The following is a 22,268-nucleotide window of genomic DNA, read 5'->3' as shown; positions in this document are numbered from 1 at the left end:
CAATACATGAGTGATATAACTGCAAGGGACTTACCTTCCACAGAATACGAGCAGAAGTTCCAGTCTCTGTTGAGAGAATTCACCGCACTGCGAACCTTCTGTCTCAGGACTCCTTGTCCAGCAGAATTACACAGTACAGAACTAGGGAACTGCATTTTTATTTTGAAGACACGTTGCGCTGGTTTTGAAGCTATTAACAAGTTTTAAAAAAAGCTTACAGAGTGGTCAGAACCAACAAGTACTTACAGAAGAAAAGTTTTTCAAGCATATGGGCATGAAGCATGCAAAGAATCCACTCACACAACACCTCCACATCTCTGCCTCCCCATTTACACAACATTTATACACAAATGTTACTTGAAACTTCCTGGCAGGCTTTAACTTTGTGCCAGTTCAAGACTCTTACCTCTTAAAGGCAATGCTCTACTGACTTAACTATCCAGGTATGACTCATAACCTACTTTCATATCTTCAGTTCTGTTGGTACCTTTATTTATTTATTTTTTTTTTTCAAACTTTACATGAGCTTACTTTGTATCTCTTGCTGGTTTGTCAATCACACCTGGACATGTCAATCAGTAGATCATTACCTGCAAAAGTTTTTATCTGTCAGGTAATGCTCAACAACTCACACTTCACATAAGAGGTAAAGACTAAAGATTAGTTCTTGAGAAGATGGTAAATTATGACTTGCAATAATATTAACATTGATATCATGATGGCATGATTCACATGAACTCATTCGCTTGTACATCCTCAATAAAGCAGATAATTAACAAATTACTTAGCTTTTGTTTGATATTTGTATTAAAAACAATGAAAAACCTCTATTTTCAATATGCTGAAATAAAACATTTTCCTGAGAAGATGGCCAGCAGTATTGTAGTACACTAGAATGACAAATTTGTTGCAACAATAGTACTTAAAAATCTGCATGAGAAAAAGCTCTGGAATAAAAAAGATTGTGGCCTAAAAATACATGTAAAATACAGATGGAATTCTTTATGAGATTAATTCAATTATGTAGCATAATCACATCTATTCCTAACAAAATAACTGGTTTTGGCAGGCATCAGATTCTGCAATGGTAGACTGAACCATGGCCTGTATTTTATGATCTGAGGATGCCCGAAATTGGTAATTTTGTTAGAAATAATTGTAATTGTGCCAGATAATTAAATTATTCTCAAAGCGATCTCTGTCATCTACAGCTTCACAGAACTGTAGTTCTTTCAAAAAAGAAGTTCTTTATACTTTCAACTCTAAGCAGACAATGACACACTAAAAATATTTGAAAATTTTATGCCGTGTGCTTCCTTCAGTAGATACACATATACACAGAGGTAAAAAGTACAATATGCTCTTCGCAAAGGTAAAATGCAAACATGGAGGTAAAAAATGAAGCCTACAAAGAACATGAAAGACATACAAGTGACTTGACATACAACAACTTGAGTAAATTCCTAGGATGTTTGCTAAGAATGTGTGTAATGCTGTGAAGCTATTACAAAAGTATCTGAAAAAATCATAACGAGGGAGAATTGCACAATAATAGAAAGCAATACAGCACAAAATATATTTGTAAAAGATAGGTGTACCAATGAAGGAGAAGATTAAACGTTCTTGATGAATACAGCTCATATCATTCAGTAACATCTGTGTTTAAGGGGGAAAAATCCTTGTATAAATAAATGACTGCCAAAGAGAAACTACCAATTAAGCACAGATAAAATAAGAGTATTGCTTATCAAGAAACATACAAGCACAAGTAGAAACAAAAAGTCATGCAGATGTTATTACTCAAAATCAAATGTTCCTTCAAAACACAGAACAGAGGAGAAAACAAGATCTATCACAAATTAAGTAGGGAAATCACACAAGTTATTCGACAAATAGAGAGATAGTGAGAGAGAGCATGATGCAGTCAATGCTGCATGGATAAAATTTATTACTACAATGATGGCATATGGATTTATGCAGTAATTACTGTCAACATAGTGAAAACTTGGACTGGTCCTATTCGTTGTATCATCTTTGAGGTTCTGACATTTCACTATATGTATGACAGTTGGCTGTCAAGAACCATGGTTGAGTATAAGGAACTGAAATGTTGGTGAACTTCATTTTTAAATTATCATACTGATGAAGTAATTTTTTTTCCACAAACCATGTCATGAATTGCAACTCAGGTTCATCATTACCATAAGGAATCCAACACGTATTTAAAGTGTGGTGACATACATTCCACTTAGCAACAAATTTAAACATCACTTTCATCTGAAACACTTATCTGGACAGTGTTATGCGCTAGAAATGAAATTCTTTATAAATATTGGAAAAGACAATGTGCATTCTAAGGTATTGCACTATGCCAGGAATGAAATTTTAGACTCGTAACAGCCAATTCTTATTTCAGACTTCTGTCTAATGGTGCCTTACTCTTTATAATAATGTGAACCACACTACTGAATTAACGGCTGCAACTTAAAAACTTAAGTTTTAGACCTTAAATTATCAATATTTTAGCCCCCATATTACTGATTGTGATACATACTTGAGCAAGCTGGGTAGACCATTGGCAGTGCTGGATTAGTAGTTGGTCTCCAAAAACCTTCAGCTCCACATGTGTAGAACTTTGGTATTTCCTGTGAAAACTGTAGACCATTGTTGCACGAAATCTCACAAACTTTGAACTGTCCTCCAGTTCCCCAGTCTTTGCACAACTGTGTGCCACCAACAGGGTCAGGAAGTTCAGGACAGAAGTCAGCTGCAAAGAAGAAAGAACAATGTGCTGAGAATTAACACAATGAGATTGTTTGGTCATTCATTTTTCATATGTGCAAAGTTTAATAGATAGAAATGAAATATAATTATACAGTCTGAAACTATCTTCATAGTTAATTCAAAATTGTGAAAGAAATAGGCATTTCACTTCCCCCCTTATTCACCACAATCTACAGTTCACAAATGAGACTAAAAGACCAGAACTAAAAATAGACTTTCCCACTCAGGATGAAACTGGTTTTACAACAATGTTGATTTGTCATATTTGGAATCCACCAATATGTATGCAGTTTCTGAGCCAGAAGATTTTGTGCCAATTGAGTTGTTTTATGTAGCTCAAATGCTTTGTGATATGTTAAAAACAAAGGCTTTTGTAAATGGAGTTAACAAAGTACTGTAAAAAGAAAATCATATTGTTTACAAGAAGTGCCTAATGATATGTTTATCAATAAATACCGCCAAAGAGCCCATGCTGCTTTAAAATGAAGTATTGCACAAAACATTTTATCTCACACACTGAAATTGCAATAATAAATTTAGCATACATTAAAATCAGAATCCCTCCATGAACCACAAATCTTGCTGAAGTGGGGGGCTTCTGTGCCATAACCATATAGAGATCGTACCATATGTACAACCTTAAGAGAGGGGTTTCTGTTCAGAGTTCTGACTAATCCGGTTTTCCTGAAGAGGGACAGCATCCTTTTCAGTAGTTGCAGTGGCAAACGTCTGGATTACTAACTGTTCTGTCCTTGCGACACTAGCCAGCATGGTCTTTCTGTGCTGGTACTGTGAACAATTGAAAGTATGGTGAAATCACTGCCATTACCATGGGTCAGAAATGAAAGAGGAAGCCACATGGTAGAATTTTGCACAGAGCATAATTTAAGCACTGCTAACACATGGTTTAAGAACCATGTAAGAAAGCTGTGTACATGGAAGAGACCTGGGGACACTGGAAGGTTTAAGACTGGTTATATAATGGTAAGACAGAGATTTTGAAACCAGATTTTAAACTGTGAGACATTTCCAAGAGCAGATGTGGATTCAGACCATAATTTGTCAGTTATGAACTGCAGACCAAAACTGAAAATACTGCAGAATGACAGAAAATTCAGGAAGTGTGAGTTGGACAAACTGAAGGAAATAGAGATTGCTGAGAGTTTCAGAGGAAGCACTAGGCAACAGCTGACAGAAATGGGGGAAGGAATACAACAGAAGATGAATGGATAGCTTTCAGAGATGAAATTGGGCAGGCAGAAGAGGGTCACATAGGTAAAAAAGACAAGGCCAAATAGAAAACCCTGGGTAACACAGAAGATACTGAATTTAACAGACAAGTGGAGAAAACATAAAAATGAAATAGGTGAGGGAGAATACAAGATTGACAGAAAGTGAAAAATTGCTAGTGGACCAATGTAAGGCTGTAGAAACATGCATTACTAGTGGAAAGCTAGCTGCTACTTACAGGAAAATTACAGATATCTTTGCAGAAAAGAGAAGCAGCTGTATGAATATCAAGAGTTCAGATGGCAAGCCAGTACTAAGCAAAGAAAAGAAAGCTGAAGGATGGAAGGAATATATAGAGGAACTACATAAAGGAAACAAACTTGATGGTAATAGTTTAGAAAGAGAAGGGGCAATAGGTGGAGATGAGATCAAAGGTACCATGCCACAAGAAGAATTTGACAGAGCACTGTTTAAAGACCTGTGTGGAAACAAGTGCCCTGGAGTAGATGGAAGAGCCAGCAATGACAAAACTGTGCAGGATATACAATACAGGTGAAATACCATTAGGCTTCAATAAGGTTGTATTAATTCTAATTCTAAAGACAGCAGGTTTGAATACAACTGAACTGCCAGTTAAATAAGTCATTGTTGTAAAATATCGACACAAATTATTTACAGAAGAGTAGAAATACTTGTATAACCAGACCTCAGGAGAGACCAGTTCGGGTTCCGGAGAAGTGTATGAGCACTTGAGGCAACAGTGACCCTATGACTTATCCCAGAAGGTAGGCTGAAGGAAGACGGACCTATGTTTATAGCATTTGTAAATTTAGAGAAAGCGTATGACAATGTTGACTGGACAACACTTTGAAATTCTCAAACTAGCAGGGATAAAAAAAAATACAGTGAGTTAAAGCTTATTTGCAACTTGAACAGAAACTAGACTGCAGTTATAAGAACTGAAAGACATGAAAAGGAAGCCACAGTTGGGGGAGGAACTAGACAGAATAGTAGCCTACACCTATTATCATCAAACTGCTCAGTTTATTTGAGCATAACTTGAGCTGACAAGTTATTGAAACATCTCATGAATGAAAGAGTAAGAGGGCTGTGACTGACATGAGAAAAGTGTTTCTCTAACTGGGCCTGGGCTAAAACGAACTACGTGGCACTTGAGTCTCACTGCTAGGAAATGTGTTTCCAGTTTTCAGCACCACTTGGTCATCAGCCTCTGTTGGCAAGAAATGGACTTTGGGATGTTCAGCAATGCTTTCATGTCATTCTCATGAGACAAAATTTTCTCAAGCGGAAGAATAAAAATGCAGATTCATTATTACTTGATAAAGTGACTCAGAGAAAGGGCTAAATGATTATGGCAACAATTTTCAATTACAATAAAAAATGATGCAATGGTTTCCTGCCAAATATTCTGCTAACAATTGGTAGCTATGAAGAAAGCATGGGTGTCCACAGAAATTTATCCAAGAGGAGGCAAGATTCCAGAAGTTCCACTTTTGATTTACTGAGTTTAAGAATGTGCCATGCCCCAATTAATAAATTTGACTGGAAGAACACAAAGCTTATAGTATCTTAAATGCTTGATAGTTATCAATTCAATATTTTTTTGAAGATTATTATTATATCTTGAAAGTAAGCAAATTTCATTCATACATCCAAAGTCCTTTTTTATTATTAATATGACTATATATGTGGAAATCTTTTACAACAATTATCATATTGGTTGGTAGAACCAACTTGTTAAAGCCAAAATAAACCACATATCCCTAGTTTGGCACGTTATTTTGTAGCCATGTCAGTTGTACTACAGAACTTACAACTCTCTGGGTTAATGTCAGATTGGGTTGCATTGTTTAAGAAGAATATAGTTTAAGAAGGTCCAAACATCTGTTATATCTTGATTCTTAACCTTTTCTTCCTCTCTTCCATGCAGAAATTGGTATATCTTCTGTAACTGGATCCAAAGATGAAGTATGGGTGAAAACACTGATAATATAGCCTTATTCTCCATACTCTACTACAATCGCTCCACCATGTTAAACTGAATGAAGTCTCAGCTCACCTTGCCACATCTAATGCAAATTGATTGTTGAGATTAAGATGTGCAACAGGTGAAGGGCAGGTACCGAGCAGGTACACCGTAGAAATGTTTATAATGTGCTGGGTGTTGGAACCTTCTGTAGCTTGTTATGGGCTGTACAAGCAAACAAGAGAGAAAATATCAGGTGCTCTATTTTGGCAATGGCCTGTAAGTGTGCATATCCCCAAAAACTGCAAAACAACACCAAAACCAGTGTGATGACAAGAAACTGCTATGATTTCCCTTGAAGAACATCACAACCAAACAATGTAGTGTTTACCAAAGCCACAGTGTTTTCCTTTTCATTAAGCAATGCTAAATCTGCGATTCCACTGAATCATTTCTAGAAATATGTGCGAATCCTGTAAGTGCCTCCTCTTACTCTCCCCCCTCCTCCCTACAGGACGACATGGTACAATGTAACGTGGTCTGGAATTTCATGAAGATATTGTCACACAAAAGAATGTGTTTTATATCAGGCACTGGAATGTCCAAGTAGGGTTTTACTTCTGGGCTTCTATGGTCAAAGTATGTAGAATAGAATCATTTGGCAGTGCAACATATAGCAGTCACATTGTCATTGTTCACTGCCTGTGATGTCACATTGTGGGCAGCGGTATCAGCAAAGTTTAACTGTACTGTTTTGCATGCACACTTTTTTATGATTTCTGTGTGAAAGTCATCGTCTACTTGGAAGAACAGTAATTTTGACTTCCAAGAGCTTTGCACCTTCCTTGGAGTGATTCCTTCTCTGTCTGTCTTTGCTCTGGCGTTCCTCATTTCTTTTACAGGGTCGGCTTGTTATTTGTTATACAGCTTGGACATTGTTGATACACTTGTTAGCTAGTTGCCTTTCCTCATGCCACTATCCTCCCCTCCCCTCCCCTCTACTAAGAAAGAAAGTTGTGCACTCTTTCTCTCTGTGATCAGTGTAATTTCTCCTTAGTTTGTGACAGAATTTTAGTTTTTGTGTATTATGTAACTGAGTTCAAAGTGCAGAACAAGCCCATTGTTTACCTAGATGGATATGGGAAACTGCCTACAAGCCACATTCAAGCTGACCTGCTCCCCAACCCTGTTCAACACACCACGAGTTGGGCTCAAACCTAGGCTGCATTGCCTTCCTGGTAGAGAAAGCAAGCACTATGTGCACTCAAACATCCTGCTGGGATGCTCAGTTGCTCTGGATTTTATTTACAAATAATGGCATGTTTTCGCTCTGAATTTTATTCATCATCAGATTCAAACCACAGTTCATAACCACAAGGTATACTGAGTGCCCCATGTAACTTTGCGATTGCATGATCTATCAGAAAAAGCATGCTAAACTAGAAAATACTGCGGAACAAACTGCTGAAGTCAATATGAGAAACCATGTGCCATTTAACTGTTAAGAAGTTATTTCCATAATGTTAAAAGTTAATGTTAAATGCCAAATCAAAAAAATATGATTGCTTGTTTCTCAAATTACAATTTTTGTTACTAAAAATGATGTGCTTTTTTTTTAGTTTTCCAGCCCTAAATTTAGGTATTGTTTAGGTATTGGTAATAAAAAGCACCATTATAGTTTAATTAAGTAGTAATATGCAGCAGCTCCAGATCATTGACAAATTCTCTCACCCCTGGGGTATATCTGGGAGCCAGTACTGTGTTGAATGATATGTGAAGGAAACCAAAGTGAAATTTGGAAAAGGATTTACGAGTTCAGGGAAAAGAATAAAAAACTTCTCAGGTTTTCTGAGGACATTGTAATTCTGTGAAAGATTGTAAACAAAGGTAATAAATTGTAGCCAAATTAAGTCAGACAATACTGGGGAAATGAGATTAGGAAATGAGATATTAAAAGTAGTAGATGAGTTTTGGTATTTGGGCAACAAAATAACTGATGATGGATGAAATACAGAGGATATAAAATGCCGACCGGCAATATTATGAACAATATTTCTGAAAAAGAGTAATGGGTGAACATCTAATATCAATTTAAGTATTAGGAAATCTTTTCTGAAGGTAGTTGTCTGTAGTGTAGGTAGCCTTGTGTGGAAATGAACCATGGACAATAAGCAGTTCAGCCAATAAGAGACTTACAGATTTTTGAACGCGGCACTATAGAACAGTGGTTAAGATTAGATCACCTAATTAATGAGGCAGTACTGAACTGATTTGGGAAAAAGAGAAATTTACAGCACATCTTGACTAAATGAAGGGACTGGGTGATAGGGCACATCGTGAGACATCCAGGAACTGTCAATTTGGTAATGGAAGTGCAGGTGATAAAAATTATAGACGGAGACCAAGGCTTGCATACAGTAAGCAGAGTGAGAAGGATGTAGGTTGCAGTAGTTATGACGAAAGAAAGAGGCTTGCACAAGAGGGACCAGCATTGAGAGCTGTATTAAACCAGTCATCCAACTGAAGATATCAGCAACAACAAAATGAGAAGGGGCACAAACATTTTTAATGAAAATACACATAAATTTAAGAATGCAGAGGGTCATAAGAGAGTGTATATGGGTGTCATAAATGACTTTCAGTTCGAACTATGCTGTCTGATATAAGAGGAAGTGCAATTTGTCGATGATCTGTCTAATGGTGCCTTACTCCTGTAACAAAACCAATTACCAACTTTTAAGTGATGAGTCTAGGCACATACTACAACCTGCTCCATATCTCTCCCATAGGAATCAAGACGACAAGACTAGACGAAGTACAGTGGACATGGAGGCTAAGCAATCATTCTTCTCGCACTCCGTACGTGAATTGAACAGCAAGAAGCTCTAATAACTGTTATAAAGGAAAGTACCCTCTGCCATACACTTCATAGAAGTGCATGTAGTCTTATAAACAGCCAAATTTGTTGGCAGATGCTGCCTCTATGAAAAAAAAAATTGTGTAATAGAGCTACAGCAAACAATTACTTCAGTATATTCACTGCATGTATGGAAACTTAAGAGGTTTCTTCTTAAGAAAAATGTTTTTGGTATCTCATTCTTCCTTCTGTTTAGGTGAATAGTATACAGTAAAACTGAATCAGAAATGATGTCATTTAGTGGCATAAGGAATTACTACACAGTGCCATAAACCAGCAAAATTTTATAATGTACTGTTCAACAATAAGAAATTAATCTACAAACATCGTGTGAGTGTGTTCAATCAGAACATGTTACACAACTCCCTATCAATGATTATGCAGCTGGAATTCTTTAATTCTATGCCTGATGTTCCCCAACTGATACTTCTTGAACTCAGTAGATGATATTGTTTCTAGTTTGAATTTTCTTTAGGTGTTATTGACAAATTATAGCCGTATATTATTTCAGTGGAAGAAACTATATTAATGTTGTAGGACAATCACACATGTACAGCTGCCTACAAGTCTGTATTCTGCCATAACAATTGCTTTGTCAACATATATATAACCTGCACCTAATTTCATTTACTATATTAGGTGATGGCAATGAGAATTGTTTTTTGGATTTAAAATGGCAAGTGCGAGACTTGTATGTGAACTTTTGGAAGTTGAACTAAGTTTCTTTGCATAAAATACATATTACTCAGGATTTAAATCCATACATGTATATTAAATTAATTGCTCGATCAGTCGTTACTCAGAAACTTCAGTTTTTTTTCCTTCAGTGTAACTTACCCAACAAATACACTTTAAAGGAACAAGTTGCAGTATTTCCAGCTTGGTCATAAGCAACATAGGCAATAGTGTAGGTGCCCCACAGGAGAGTTTGCCCTGGACGATGCCCATTCTTTTCTTCAACACGAACCACACCCACATTATCACTGAAGTGCGGTTCGTCCCATGTCACAATGGCAGATCCATTTTTGGCAAGCACCCACAAATCTCCAGGGCAATGTTCCACTCGAGGTGGCACCTTTATTAAGAGAAAATCTACATAATTAATCAGAAAAATAGTAACCAAAGATTACAAACAAAAGTACAGAAAAACTAGAGAATCCTCTGAACACTAAGTATCTGTGTTATTAGAAACACTTATACAAAAGACATGAGAGAGCTGCCATTATGTTCCACATAGTTTATCTGCAATAGGCAAACACAGTTTATGCACCTGTCTGCCTTTTGTATTGAATGCAAAATAATGAAGCAAAAAATAAGATTGTTACTGACAGTACTATTAAAATCACTATGGTAAAACTACAAGAAACTGCTCCATACCTTGTCCACCTGCAGCTGCTCGCAATGAGCTCCTGAATATCCTGGAGCACAGAGTCTTTGTCCGCAGTGTGAAGGCACAACACGTTCTACACCTCCCACAGTAATGTCATATCCAGCCCATGTCAATGCTAGCCCACGGTACAAGACAGGTTCAGTTCGACAGTCGCGCACCTGTGGGATGTACAAGATAGGAAAGAAAAATTTAACTCACATATAATGTCACAGCAACTTCCACATAGTGTTCATGTCTACTAGTGCATGAAGTTGTTCCTTAATGAATATCTAAGCAATAGTGCACAGAAGTTAATCCAGATCAAATATTTACTCGATTATTTCTACACTGCATTTGGCCACATCTACATCTACAAACAATGACTGCAAGCGGCACACTTAAAAAAGTAACTTACTTGTTTCTGAATTTCATTTGTGACATCAAGAGCCCTGTTCCACACCTGCACCTTTGTCAAATGACCCTGGAAGCCTGATTCAATGTATCCCCTTGGGTTGCTGGCACTCGGTTTTCCCAATGTCACCCAGGCACTAAAACACATTTTTCCTTGTTAAAATCTGATGCATCAGACTGCACTTAAGAATGCACTGAATTGCCAATCAAATTGTGAACTTACTGTTGAGGTAATTTCCGACCACCGCCATAGCCTTCTACTTTGCTTGCAATAAGTCCTTCTGTAATGAGTGTCAGCTCTCCACCTTTCTCTCCATCCCAGACAATAGCTACATGATGCCATTGACCATCATTAATTGTGGCATATTCTCGGAATCCGAGGTATGCATCCTGGAGGTCCTCAAATAATGACACTTGAACCCCATTGCTGTGGGCTTGCAGCATAACACGTTTGCCAGTAACAACATGAGGAGAGCTGTAAATTATCATTAAATAAGTTACTGAGTTACATAAATCACAGAACAAATTTATTGTTAATTCTGTTATATTTTCATGGGCAGATTTATACTGATTCACTCACTGAAACTTTGATTCTTTTTAGCACAGGAACTTGTACACCTGTTACTGGAACAATCTGTCTTTCAGACACAGAATACCACATTTATCCCAATGAATACAATCTAATGGACTACACTGTGATACTCATTACATAAGTGGAAAAAGAAAACAACCCCAAGGTTGTTTCTGTTCACCAACTTTCTATATTTTTTGACCACTTGTGGAGTAACATTTTTCAAATATTTAGTGTAACTTCTCACAATTTATATAGTAAAGATCACTCATTATACACATTGCTTTGAAATTATGATAATGATTATGCACATTTTATCCTGTGTAATAGACATGTTTAGTGGAATACAATAGTAATCATCAATTCGTTCACACAGCACATTCTTACTTCAATAAATTAGTATGAGGTATGACTTATTTTCAGAAATGATATGTATAAATGCTTTTTTCATTTGCAGATTGTTCTCTGTATAAACATGCAACTTTGTCAAAACCAGCAAAATGTTTTTGGGAATTACTTATCAAAGAGTAAAAGAATGGCATTTTGTGGTTCCCTTAATTTAAAAATGAAATATATCATACAGATGCAATCTGTTACTCTGGGCATGCAGCGTAAGACACAAAAATGATGAACTTTTGGGTAAGTACCACAGCAAGGAACTATTGAAAAGGCATGTAAAAAATATCTTATAAATACCAATACGAATGAGACCTCAAAAATATTTTGAAGTCGAGTGTGCTTTTAAAGCAGCTGTTGTGTCAATTAGCCCTCTTTTTGGGACTGGTTTCACTTTCATTTGATATCATGTGAAATTGTTGTGTTCTTTACATGGCACATGCACACAGGTCTCTGCCATTTGCATAGAACGTCCCAGTGCCACAAGCAGCCATCAAAAGCACTTATTTCATTTTTAATCATCCTCATACTGAGAATCTGTTTGAGTTTGATGCTTTTGAATTTTCTGTTATTGTAACATACTCTTTGTCTTTCTGCCCTACGTGGTGGCACACTAATATGGCAGCACTGTCTCGACTGCCGACAGGGCCCAATCCTTTTTGCTCAGGATGAATCATTGCCACGGAAGCATGACAGGCTACTGATGCTTACCCCATTGCAAACTCCAGAATTACATACCCAGTAGCTACAGACCCAGTGCTAAACACATTGATTAGGAGGTGGAACGCTTGATCACGCCCTGCAATGAGTGTTCAACTCAACAATAACACCGTGCACTGTTCTTACCCGCTGGCCAGCACATATGCTACCTTGAGACAGAATCCATATTGACTTTGCTGGACTTTTTTAGGCGTTTGTGATTGTTGGCTGTTTTCCACATTTCCTTATGTTGTTCACTGCCTTTCTACTGCAGAAGATGTGGCGACCACAGAATTGTCAAAACCTTTTTTCTGTCAATGACTTATCTTGTACAGTGGTGTCAGACAAAGGTCCTCTATATTCGGATCACTACTTTCAAGATTTTTGCTCACTTAGTGGCATCCATCAGCAGTTCGCAGTGGGCAGCACACTACTACTCAAGCTGTGCCCGCCAACCCTCCTGCTGGTGGACAGCCCCAACGTGGATGGCACAGTTCAGTCCCTCAACGTCCCTGTGGTGCCTTTCTCTCATAGGAGTGGACACCAGGCATCCTCAGTGCACCCATAGGGGTCTCATGCAGTGGTGCCTTGCACAGTGTTCTGGGTGCCTCCTACCTTGATGCAGGTGCCTCCTGCCTTGATGCAGGTGCCTCCTGCACCAACACAGGCACCTCCACCATGATGCAGGTGCCAGTGCCTGCCGTTCTCCTGCCAGTGCTGCCTGTCTTCCCTCTGGAACTGGGTTCCTCATCTCATTGCACTAGGACTCAAGACCATTATTGACTTAACCTCTGCCTAAGGTGTGGTGGGGTTGTTCTCTTGCTTTCCTGGAAGGGAGGAAGGAGCGGGTTCATGGTCCCTCCACTTCCACCTCTACTCACTTGTCCGCATGGGTCTGGAACTATTCATGCCAATGACAACTGCTTCAGTCATTATGGATGTGTTACCTGTCAGTATGTTGTGCAGGAACAGGCATCTGATCGCTCTTCCCCCCAAGGGAAAGAGGAGGATGTACTAACATTTCCACTACCACACCTTTGCCATCACTACTGCGGTGTGTGTCACACAGTCTGAGTAGTGCATCATTCAGCTATTCCAGGCCCCCACCAGAGGCTGCCAGTGAAGGTCTGATGCCCCCATTGCCTGCAGCTGATAGCTAGTGGTCTCTGGTGGGCAAATGCCATTTATATTGCTGTGCACCAGCTCTGGCTCCGGCCAGCAGTCTGTACCTGTGTCTTGTACATGTCACTAAACTGTATTACATATTGATGTGTATGCTGTCATGCCATGAACTAATGAACAGTGGATTTCTTATAACCATGTCTTTTATTGTGTTTGGAGTTAGAACATGTTACGTAAATTGATTGGCAGACGGTTCACTTAATTAAGGGCAATATTGTTTGTCCTACCCAGAATATCAGGAAAATTCATCAGATATAGGAAAGGGTCTGACACCAAAATTTATCATCCATTTTCAAGAAGGACACATCAAAAGCACTTGCTGTAATTTTACATGACATTGCGTTTTCTATTCTGCATTCTACCAGGGAGGATTTTTTATTAATTTCTAACCAGTAATGAAAAACATCTGCATAGAAAAAGCTACTTTTACACTTACCTAACACTATACATAGTGAAAAATGTTCCAGCCTCATCCTTTTGTGTGAACTGTACCCACATTGCTATGGTCATACTTGTTTTAGCACCCAGGTAGAATGGTACAACCAAGGAAGCACTGCTGCGTGATGGATCACTGAAGTATAAATCATAATCCACTTGGATAGCTGAAAAAAGAAATTAAAATAAGTTACACATTGATTTTAAATTCTATTATTTAATGGAGGATTTAATATTTTCTTAAATGATAAATACCTAGATGCATTATATTAGAGCTGATACACAAAATCAGTTATGTTTGAAAAACAGGCATCTTCTTCCCACTTAGATTTACATCTAAGGAAATACAATTGAAAATATTCCTACTTAAACTAAATATTTTTGCAGTAGTGAAATCCTGAAGAGATTAATACACACATTAAAAACATTACTTACTTTTTCTACAGTCCTCTCCCGTTAAATTGAATGGACATTGGCAATAAAACTTTCCTGTCAAATCTATACATGTTGCAGAAGGAGGACAGGAATTTTCTTTGCAATCAACAATATCTTCTTCACAATTCTTCCCTGCAAAAAGATAAAGGAATTTGTCATACTAGGATTTAGTGTAGATGACGAAAAGCAAGTATAAGAAATGACCCTTTCTTTCCAAATTATAATCTGTTGCATTAATGTTATCTTATTTGCAATGTTAATTTATAAAACAGTGGCTGATACTGTTTTTGCATTAATGTTTATCAGCTTGGGTGTGGTGGAGTCAGTACAAGGAAAATAATGACAATATTATTACCTCTAAATTCACCTCATGAATAGCTTTGTAGTGACTTTCCCTTTTTCTTTAGGATATGTGCACTTTTCCTTGTTGCCTACCTTCACTCTGATGAATGGGTTGTAAAATTCAAGCTGGATGTTCAACTGTATTTTTAAATTTGTGTATCTCTGAAGCATGCTGCTGCTTTTTAACCCCCAATGCAAACAAATGGGTGTTATAAGTTTAACGTGTGTACTTGTGTATCTGTCTGTGGCATCATAGCTCCCAAACAAAAGGTCTGAGTTTCATACAACTTTTTTTGTTTGAAAACTGTTTCAATTGGGATGGTTCTTAGCTACGTTCCATGAAAGTCTGTCCAGCCATCTAAATATCAGCTGCTAAATTACGTGTAAAAGTGTTTTCTACCAGCACACGCTCTTGATATATGCTACGTAAAACATAAGAGCTACATCAAGTTACACAGTACTAGAATACAGAGGTCAAAAATATCAAAATAAAAGCCTGAGAGAACATATGTTTATCATATATGATTGACCAACAATGATGATTTTTGGATTTAGAAGTCACACGTTACAGCACCTGCAAAGCAAAAAATGGGTGATTGTGACTCAACTGTGAAAAAATAAGCATGTGCTCTCTCAGACCTTTTTGTAGTTGCTTTTGAGGTCTACAATTCAGTACTAAATCAAATTTTGTCCTAATAGCCTATTGCAAGAGAGCGCAATGGCAGCCCACTTTCTTCTGACCTGATTTAGAATTATCACCACTGCTTATTGTTTATGTTACCTAAATTAGCTAAATATATACTAAAACATTGTCAATGAATATATGTGTGAATTAAAAAAAAAAGACATGAATCATGTAAGTGAAAAATATCTCATGTCGCAATTTTTTATTTTGTCCCAGAAAGCATTTGTGTGAGTGTGGTGTCCCAGAAAAGCATTTATGTGAGTGTGGGGATAGAGTGTTGATCATATCGTGTCTACTAGCAAAATATGAAATTTAAAAAGCTTGAAATAAAACTTAAATAAAAAAAACCTGACACAAAAAACCTCTAAAAAATAAAGAAAATAATATGCATTGTCCCTTTAAGTTTACTGTAAGTAGTAATATTTTGATCCAAGCATCGTCACGTCAGGGACCACTAAGTAACTAACATAAAAACACAGTACATCTAAAAATGACAAAAGTGTTAAATTTAAATACAAGTCAGCTACCTAGGCAAAATAGGTAAATATCAAAACAACAATATCAAATCTTTGAGTCTGATCTTAATTAATTTACTCCAAAAAATTCGCAAAGACACAATCGTCAACAATGCCTGCCCTCACGTGACTGCCCGTTTGGTTTGGTGCACTTGGTCACACCCTGTGTGCTGCATACCATGCACTGTGTGACTCGTACTTTAATGAAGTTTGAGTTTGTACACTATCATAAAGCCATTGCAGTACATAGGCCTCGCAAGATAGATTAATGCATGAAACAAAATTGTAGATTATTATGAATAAATACATTATAAAATAAATAGGTAACTCTATTCTTTAACATTGTTCAGCTAATTAAAGACAGATTAGTTTGCAGATTTTATATAATAGATAATCATAACTTCACTAGCTATTTTGAGGAGTGGATGTGGGACTTGCAGGCCTGGATGAGATGACACCAAACAGAATAGGCATATGTTGTTGTTGTGGTCTTCAGTCCTGAGTCTGGTTTGATGCTCTCCATGCTACTCTATCCTGTGCTAGCTTCTTCATCTCCCAGTACCTACTGCAACCTACATCCTTCTGAATCTGCTTAGTGTATTCATCTCTTGGTCTCCCCCTACAATTTTTACCCTCCACGCTGCCCTCCAATACTAAATTGGTGATCGCTTAATGTCTCATAACATGTCCTACCAGCCGATCCCTTCTTCTGGTCAAGTTGTGCCACAAACTTCTCTTCTCCCCAATCCTATTCAATACTTCCTCATTAGTTATGTGATCTACCCATCTAATCTTCAGCATTCTTCTGTAGCACCACATTTCGAAAGCTTCTATTCTCTTCTGGTCCAAACTATTTACCGTCCATGTTTCACTTCCATACATGGCTACACTCCATACAAATACTTTCAGAAATGACTTCCTGACGCTTAAATCTATACTTGATGTTAACAAATTTCTCTTCTTCAGAAACGCTTTCCTTGCCATTGCCAGTCTACATTTTATATCCTCTCTACTTCGACCATAATCAGTTATTTTGCTCCCCAGATAGCAAAACTCCTTTACTACTTTAAGTGTCTCATTTCCTAATCTAATACCCTCAACATCGCCTGACTTAATTTGACTACATTCCATTATCCTCGTTTTGCTTTTGTTGATGTTCATCTTATATCCTCCCTTCAAGACACCATCCATTCCGTTCAACTGCTCTTCCAAGTCCTTTGCTGTCTCTGACAGAATTACAATGTCATCGGCGAACCTCAACGTTTTTATTTCTTCTCCATGGATTTTAATACCTACTCCGAATTTTTCTTTTGTTTCCTTTACTGCTTGCTCAATATACAGATTGAATAACATCGGGGAGAGGCTACAACCCTGTCTTACTCCCTTCCCAACCACTGCTTCCCTTTCATGTCCGTCGACTCTTATAACTGCCATCTGGTTTCTGTACAAATTGTAAATAGCCTTTCGCTCCCTGTATTTTACCCCTGCCACCTTCAGAATTTGAAAGAGAGTATTCCAGTCAACATTGTCAAAAGCTTTCTCTAAGTCTACAAATGCTAGAAACGTAGGTTTGCCTTTCCTTAATCGTTCTTCTAAGATAAGTCGTAAGGTCAGTATTGCCTCACGTGTTCCAGTATTTCTACGGAATCCAAACTGATCTTCCCCGAGGTCGGCTTCTACTAGTTTTTCCATTCGTCTGTAAAGAATTCGTGTTAGTATTTTGCAACTGTGGCTTATTAAACTGATTGTTCGGTAATTTTCACATCTGTCAACACCTGCTTTCTTTGGGATTGGAATTATTATATTCTTCTTGAAGTCTGAGGGTATTTCGCCTGTTTCATACATCTTGCTCACCAGATGGTAGAGTTTTGTCAGGACTGGCTCTCCCAAGGTTGTCAGTAGTTCCAATGGAATGTTGTCTACTCCGGGGGCTTTGTTTTGACTCAGGTCTTTCAGTGCTCTGTCAAACTCTTCACGCAATATCGTATCTCCCATTTCATCTTCATCTACATCCTCTTCCATTTCCATAATATTGTCCTCAAGTGCATCACCCTTGTATAGACCCTCTATATACTCCTTCCACCTTTCTGCTTTCCCTTCTTTGCTTAGAACTGGGTTTCCATCTGAGCTCTTGATGTTCATACAAGTGGTTCTCTTATCTCCAAAGGTCTCTTTTATTTTCCTGTAGGCAGTATCTATCTTACCCCTCGTGAGATAAGCCTCTACATCCTTACATTTGTCCTCTAGCCATGTCTGCTTAGCCATTTTGCACTTCCTGTCGATCTCATTTTTGAGACGTTTGTATTCCTTTTTACCTGCTTCATTTACTGCATTTTTATATTTTCTCCTTTCATCAATTAAATTCAATATTTCTTCTGTTACCCAAGGATTTCTACTAGCCCTCGTCTTTTTACCTACTTGATCCTCTGCTGCCTTCACTACTTCATCCCTCAAAGCTACCCATTATTCTTCTACTGCATTTCTTTCCCCCATTCCAGTCAATTGTTCCCTTATGCTCTCCCTGAAACTGTGTACAACCTCTGGTTCTTTCAGTTTATCCAGGTCCCATTTCCTGAAATTCCCACCTTTTTGCAGTTTCTTCAGTTTTAATCTACAGGTCATCACCAATAGATTGTGGTCAGAGTCCACATCTGCCCCTGGAAATGTCTTACAATTTAAAACCTGGTTCCTAAATCTCTGTTTTACCATTATATAATCTATCTGATACCTTTTAGTATCTCCAGGGTTCTTCCATGTATACAACCTTCTATCATGATTCTTAGGCATATAACCAGCAATAATGAATGTATGCTGCTCTAGGAAGGATACCTACAGTTAACTTCTTCTGTTTTTTTATTTACTTAGTGGTCACCCAACATGATGATTCTTGGATCAAAATATTACTACTTATATTAAACTTAAAGGGGCAATATGACTTTTTTTATTTCTTAGAGGTTTTTTCTGTCTTTATTTAATTTTTAATTTAAGTTTTTCCTGTTATAGAATCAGCTGACTGCAGGATACTCTTGTATCAGAAATATTATAAAAACTGGAATCAGCAGCATATGGTTCTGGTTGCATAAATAATAACAGTATCAACTATTCAATATGACATATTGTGTCGAGACAGAAAACGTATCTGTTTTTGAGAATATGTTAATGAATTGTTCTACCTCTCTGAAGCTTATTTTCTTAAGGAATATATATCATAATTATACACAATACCTTCTACAGTGAGAAGGTGAAACAGGTGGATGTAAAACACATGCAATACAGAATTTTTCACAACACAGAGGTTCATTGGGAATAACATTTGAAAAACACACAGGAACATACTACAGCACAGCAGTAACAATGTATCATTAGCATAATAAATGCTGATGTGTACCATTGTTCTTCAATTGACTATATAGTTGTAACTGCAGTACTATCAACTTTGATCTGAAACTGGGAAAACAATTTATGTATGCATGTTGTATCTTTCTATTCATTTTAGCATACAGCAGTGTGGTTTCAGTTGCCTGAGACTGCAGTCGCGCGTGCGCGCGCGCGTGTATGTGTGTGTGTATTGTTGACGAAGGCCAATGGCTCAAAGCTTTAATTGTGAGAGTCTTGTGTTGTGCCTATCTGCGACTCAGCATCTCTGCTATATGGTGAGTGGCAACTTTCCTTCTCATAATATTGTTACATTCCATCCAGAATTTTCCATTGCTTGTTTTCTTACGTATGCTACATAACAGCTTGTGAATCTTGAGTCAAATAGCTTAATGTGATTTCTGATGAAACTTCTCTAGATGCATCTGGTTGCATCGTCTTGTGCTTCTTTCCTTTTATCATTCTCACAACTGAGTTATTTAGTCTTTTCCTCTAAGAAGCTCACTGCATAACACTCTGATCAATGATGGTTCACAGTTACCACTATCTTTTTATAGTCACATTCCTCTGTGCTGAGTGCTATATAATGTGATGACATGTTTTTTCAGTATCTCTGTTATTTACGTATTCTATTCTTTTCGAATCACATGTGTTTTCCATCTCAGGATGAGTACATAAACTTTCTACATCTGTATATTCCTTCTTCTAGATTTCCATTTACACAATCTGTTTATCACAATTATTTGGTATAACAGTTAAAAAGTGCACCATATTTTTAGTCTTTTTCTAAATATTCTTTTGTGTATATCTCTATTATTTGGTATAACAGTTAAAAGGTGAACCATATTTTTAGTCTTTTTCTAAATATTCTTTTGTGTACATACTGTGCTCTGTATTTAATAGTGCCAAATTGCTGCTCCAATTATATGTAAATTCACAAACATCTGGTATATTCTGCTTTCCTAAAAGCGTATTTTGCTCCATTTGTCATATTTCAGTTGTCTCCCTCCCATGTTGCTGCCTCATCTGTTTCTCTTAATCCATCTATGACTTACTATTCTTGAAAATATCCATTCAACTTCTTCTATGCCATGTTATGTTGTGAGTGAGCACTAATGATAAAACACCCTAAAGTACTGCATTGCTGAAATTTTGTCTAGAAAACACAAGCACTATCACTCTCTCTAAGTAAATAAATTGTCTTCTTTAGCCTGTCCTGTTGGCTACAGATATTTATCGAAATACAAAAACAGCTCATTACATACGTGCAACACAGGACTAGCTGCCTTACACTTACCAGTGTATCCTGCAGGACAAATGCATGTGTATCCAGGACCATGATCAATACAAGTTGCTCCATTTTGGCAAGCTCCAGCTGCACATGCATCATATTCATACTGACAGCCGATCCCTGTGTAATCAGCAGGACAGGTACAGTTGAGACCTGACCCAAAGTCTTGGCAGCGACCACCGTGCATGCAAGGGTTACCTATACACCTCTCTGGTGCAGTTTCACAGTGTTTTCCATCAGTACCAGAAGGACATCTGAAGAAAAAAAAAACAGTAAGTCACATGATTTCATGTTCCAAAACATTATGCAATGAAAGCAAAATAATCAAATATTTATCTAGTTCTGTATTATAATTTCTTCAGAAGCAAAATCCCAGCACCATTTAAGAAATTAGTGTCATTTAGTTCACCAATGCTCTTCCTTCATGTACAAGTTGAACACTGAAAGCTATGCTCTCTCTCTCTCTCTCTCTCTCTCTAAATGTTACACTCTCTTGATTATATAGGCATCTCGGTAGGGAGAAAATGGTAGAAGGTAAGAGAGAAACAATGAAAAATTGTAGAAGAGGTGTGAGAATAGAGGACTTGCTATTGACAGTCACTGGGTAGGAATGACTCCTATTGCTGAAAACAACAAACAAGTATTATTGTTATTGATATTACTTTACTAGAATTTTCACCATGGCTTTGCTCGTGTATGCGTTCAACACATGTATTGCACACATCTCCTCCACCCCCTCTTTCTGTCTCTATCCATCTCTCTATCCAACTCATCCTTCAATCTCTGTCATCAGTCCACCTCCTGCTCTCCACTCACTCTGTCTCTCAATCTCCTCTTTCACCCTCTCTGTGTCTATCTCCTCCTCCCCGTGTCTCTGTCCATCTCCTTCTCCCCACTCGCTGTACCTCTCCTCCTACCCCTCTCCCTGTCTGACTCCTCCTCTACCCCCTCTGTCTGTCTATCTCATACTACTCTACATGTTCTCTTCCCATACAATCCTTATCCTCTCTCATTGTCTGTTCCCTCCTCCCCCTCTCTCAGTGCATCAGCTCCCCCCCCCCCCCCCCCTGTGTCTATCTTCTGCCTCCCCTCTCTCACTATCCATCTCCTCCCCTCCCCCCTCTCTACTCAACTGCACCCATCTTCGCATGCGGTCCATGCAAGGTGTGCTGATACTACCTGCACAACATGTCTGTTGTACATAGGAGCCTATGTGTCACGGTGCTGACAAACAATTTTTTGTCCGTATATCTGCTCTTATGGGAGCTAGGAGGTCCTAATTTCCATAGTACTGACTCTTGTACACAAACAGTATGTGTACTAAATGTGATTGAAATCAGTACAGTAGTTTAGGAAGAGATGCTAGACATACACACATATATACACCCATCCTGTTTTTGTATATACAAGGATGATTATTATTATTACTACTACTATTAGTATCATCCATTAACCTATTGATTGGTTTAATGCTATTTGACATTTCTTTCTATCTTGAGGCAATCTTTGAAGTTCACCATATCTGTTACCTTAAGATCCTAATAACATATGCCAGATATATGTATTGAAATCTTTTTCTATATTCATCACTGGGGAGATGACATGATTACAATGTGCAGTGAGGATAATATGTAATAAAAAGTA

At 37.7% G+C, this 22,268-nt stretch overlaps 1 protein-coding gene across 1 annotated transcript in view; it reads right to left on the bottom strand.

The window, feature by feature from the left end:
* Window positions 1-22,268, bottom strand: part of LOC126155111 (sushi, von Willebrand factor type A, EGF and pentraxin domain-containing protein 1) — a 123,872-nt gene that overhangs the window by 32,578 nt on the left and 69,026 nt on the right. The window contains exons 42-50 of the mRNA XM_049916208.1: window positions 20,631-20,878; window positions 14,417-14,548; window positions 13,983-14,148; window positions 10,922-11,173; window positions 10,703-10,835; window positions 10,296-10,466; window positions 9,756-9,993; window positions 2,555-2,767; window positions 35-190 (exon numbers count right to left, since the gene is read on the bottom strand). Of these exons, the coding sequence (XP_049772165.1) occupies window positions 35-190; window positions 2,555-2,767; window positions 9,756-9,993; window positions 10,296-10,466; window positions 10,703-10,835; window positions 10,922-11,173; window positions 13,983-14,148; window positions 14,417-14,548; window positions 20,631-20,878 (1,709 nt within the window). The remainder of the gene's footprint in view (window positions 1-34; window positions 191-2,554; window positions 2,768-9,755; window positions 9,994-10,295; window positions 10,467-10,702; window positions 10,836-10,921; window positions 11,174-13,982; window positions 14,149-14,416; window positions 14,549-20,630; window positions 20,879-22,268) is intronic.

The sequence above is a fragment of the Schistocerca cancellata genome, chromosome 2, assembly GCF_023864275.1.
Source record: "Schistocerca cancellata isolate TAMUIC-IGC-003103 chromosome 2, iqSchCanc2.1, whole genome shotgun sequence".
Lineage (NCBI taxonomy): Eukaryota > Metazoa > Arthropoda > Insecta > Orthoptera > Acrididae > Schistocerca > Schistocerca cancellata.
This window is presented reverse-complemented; position numbering and strand designations above follow the sequence as displayed.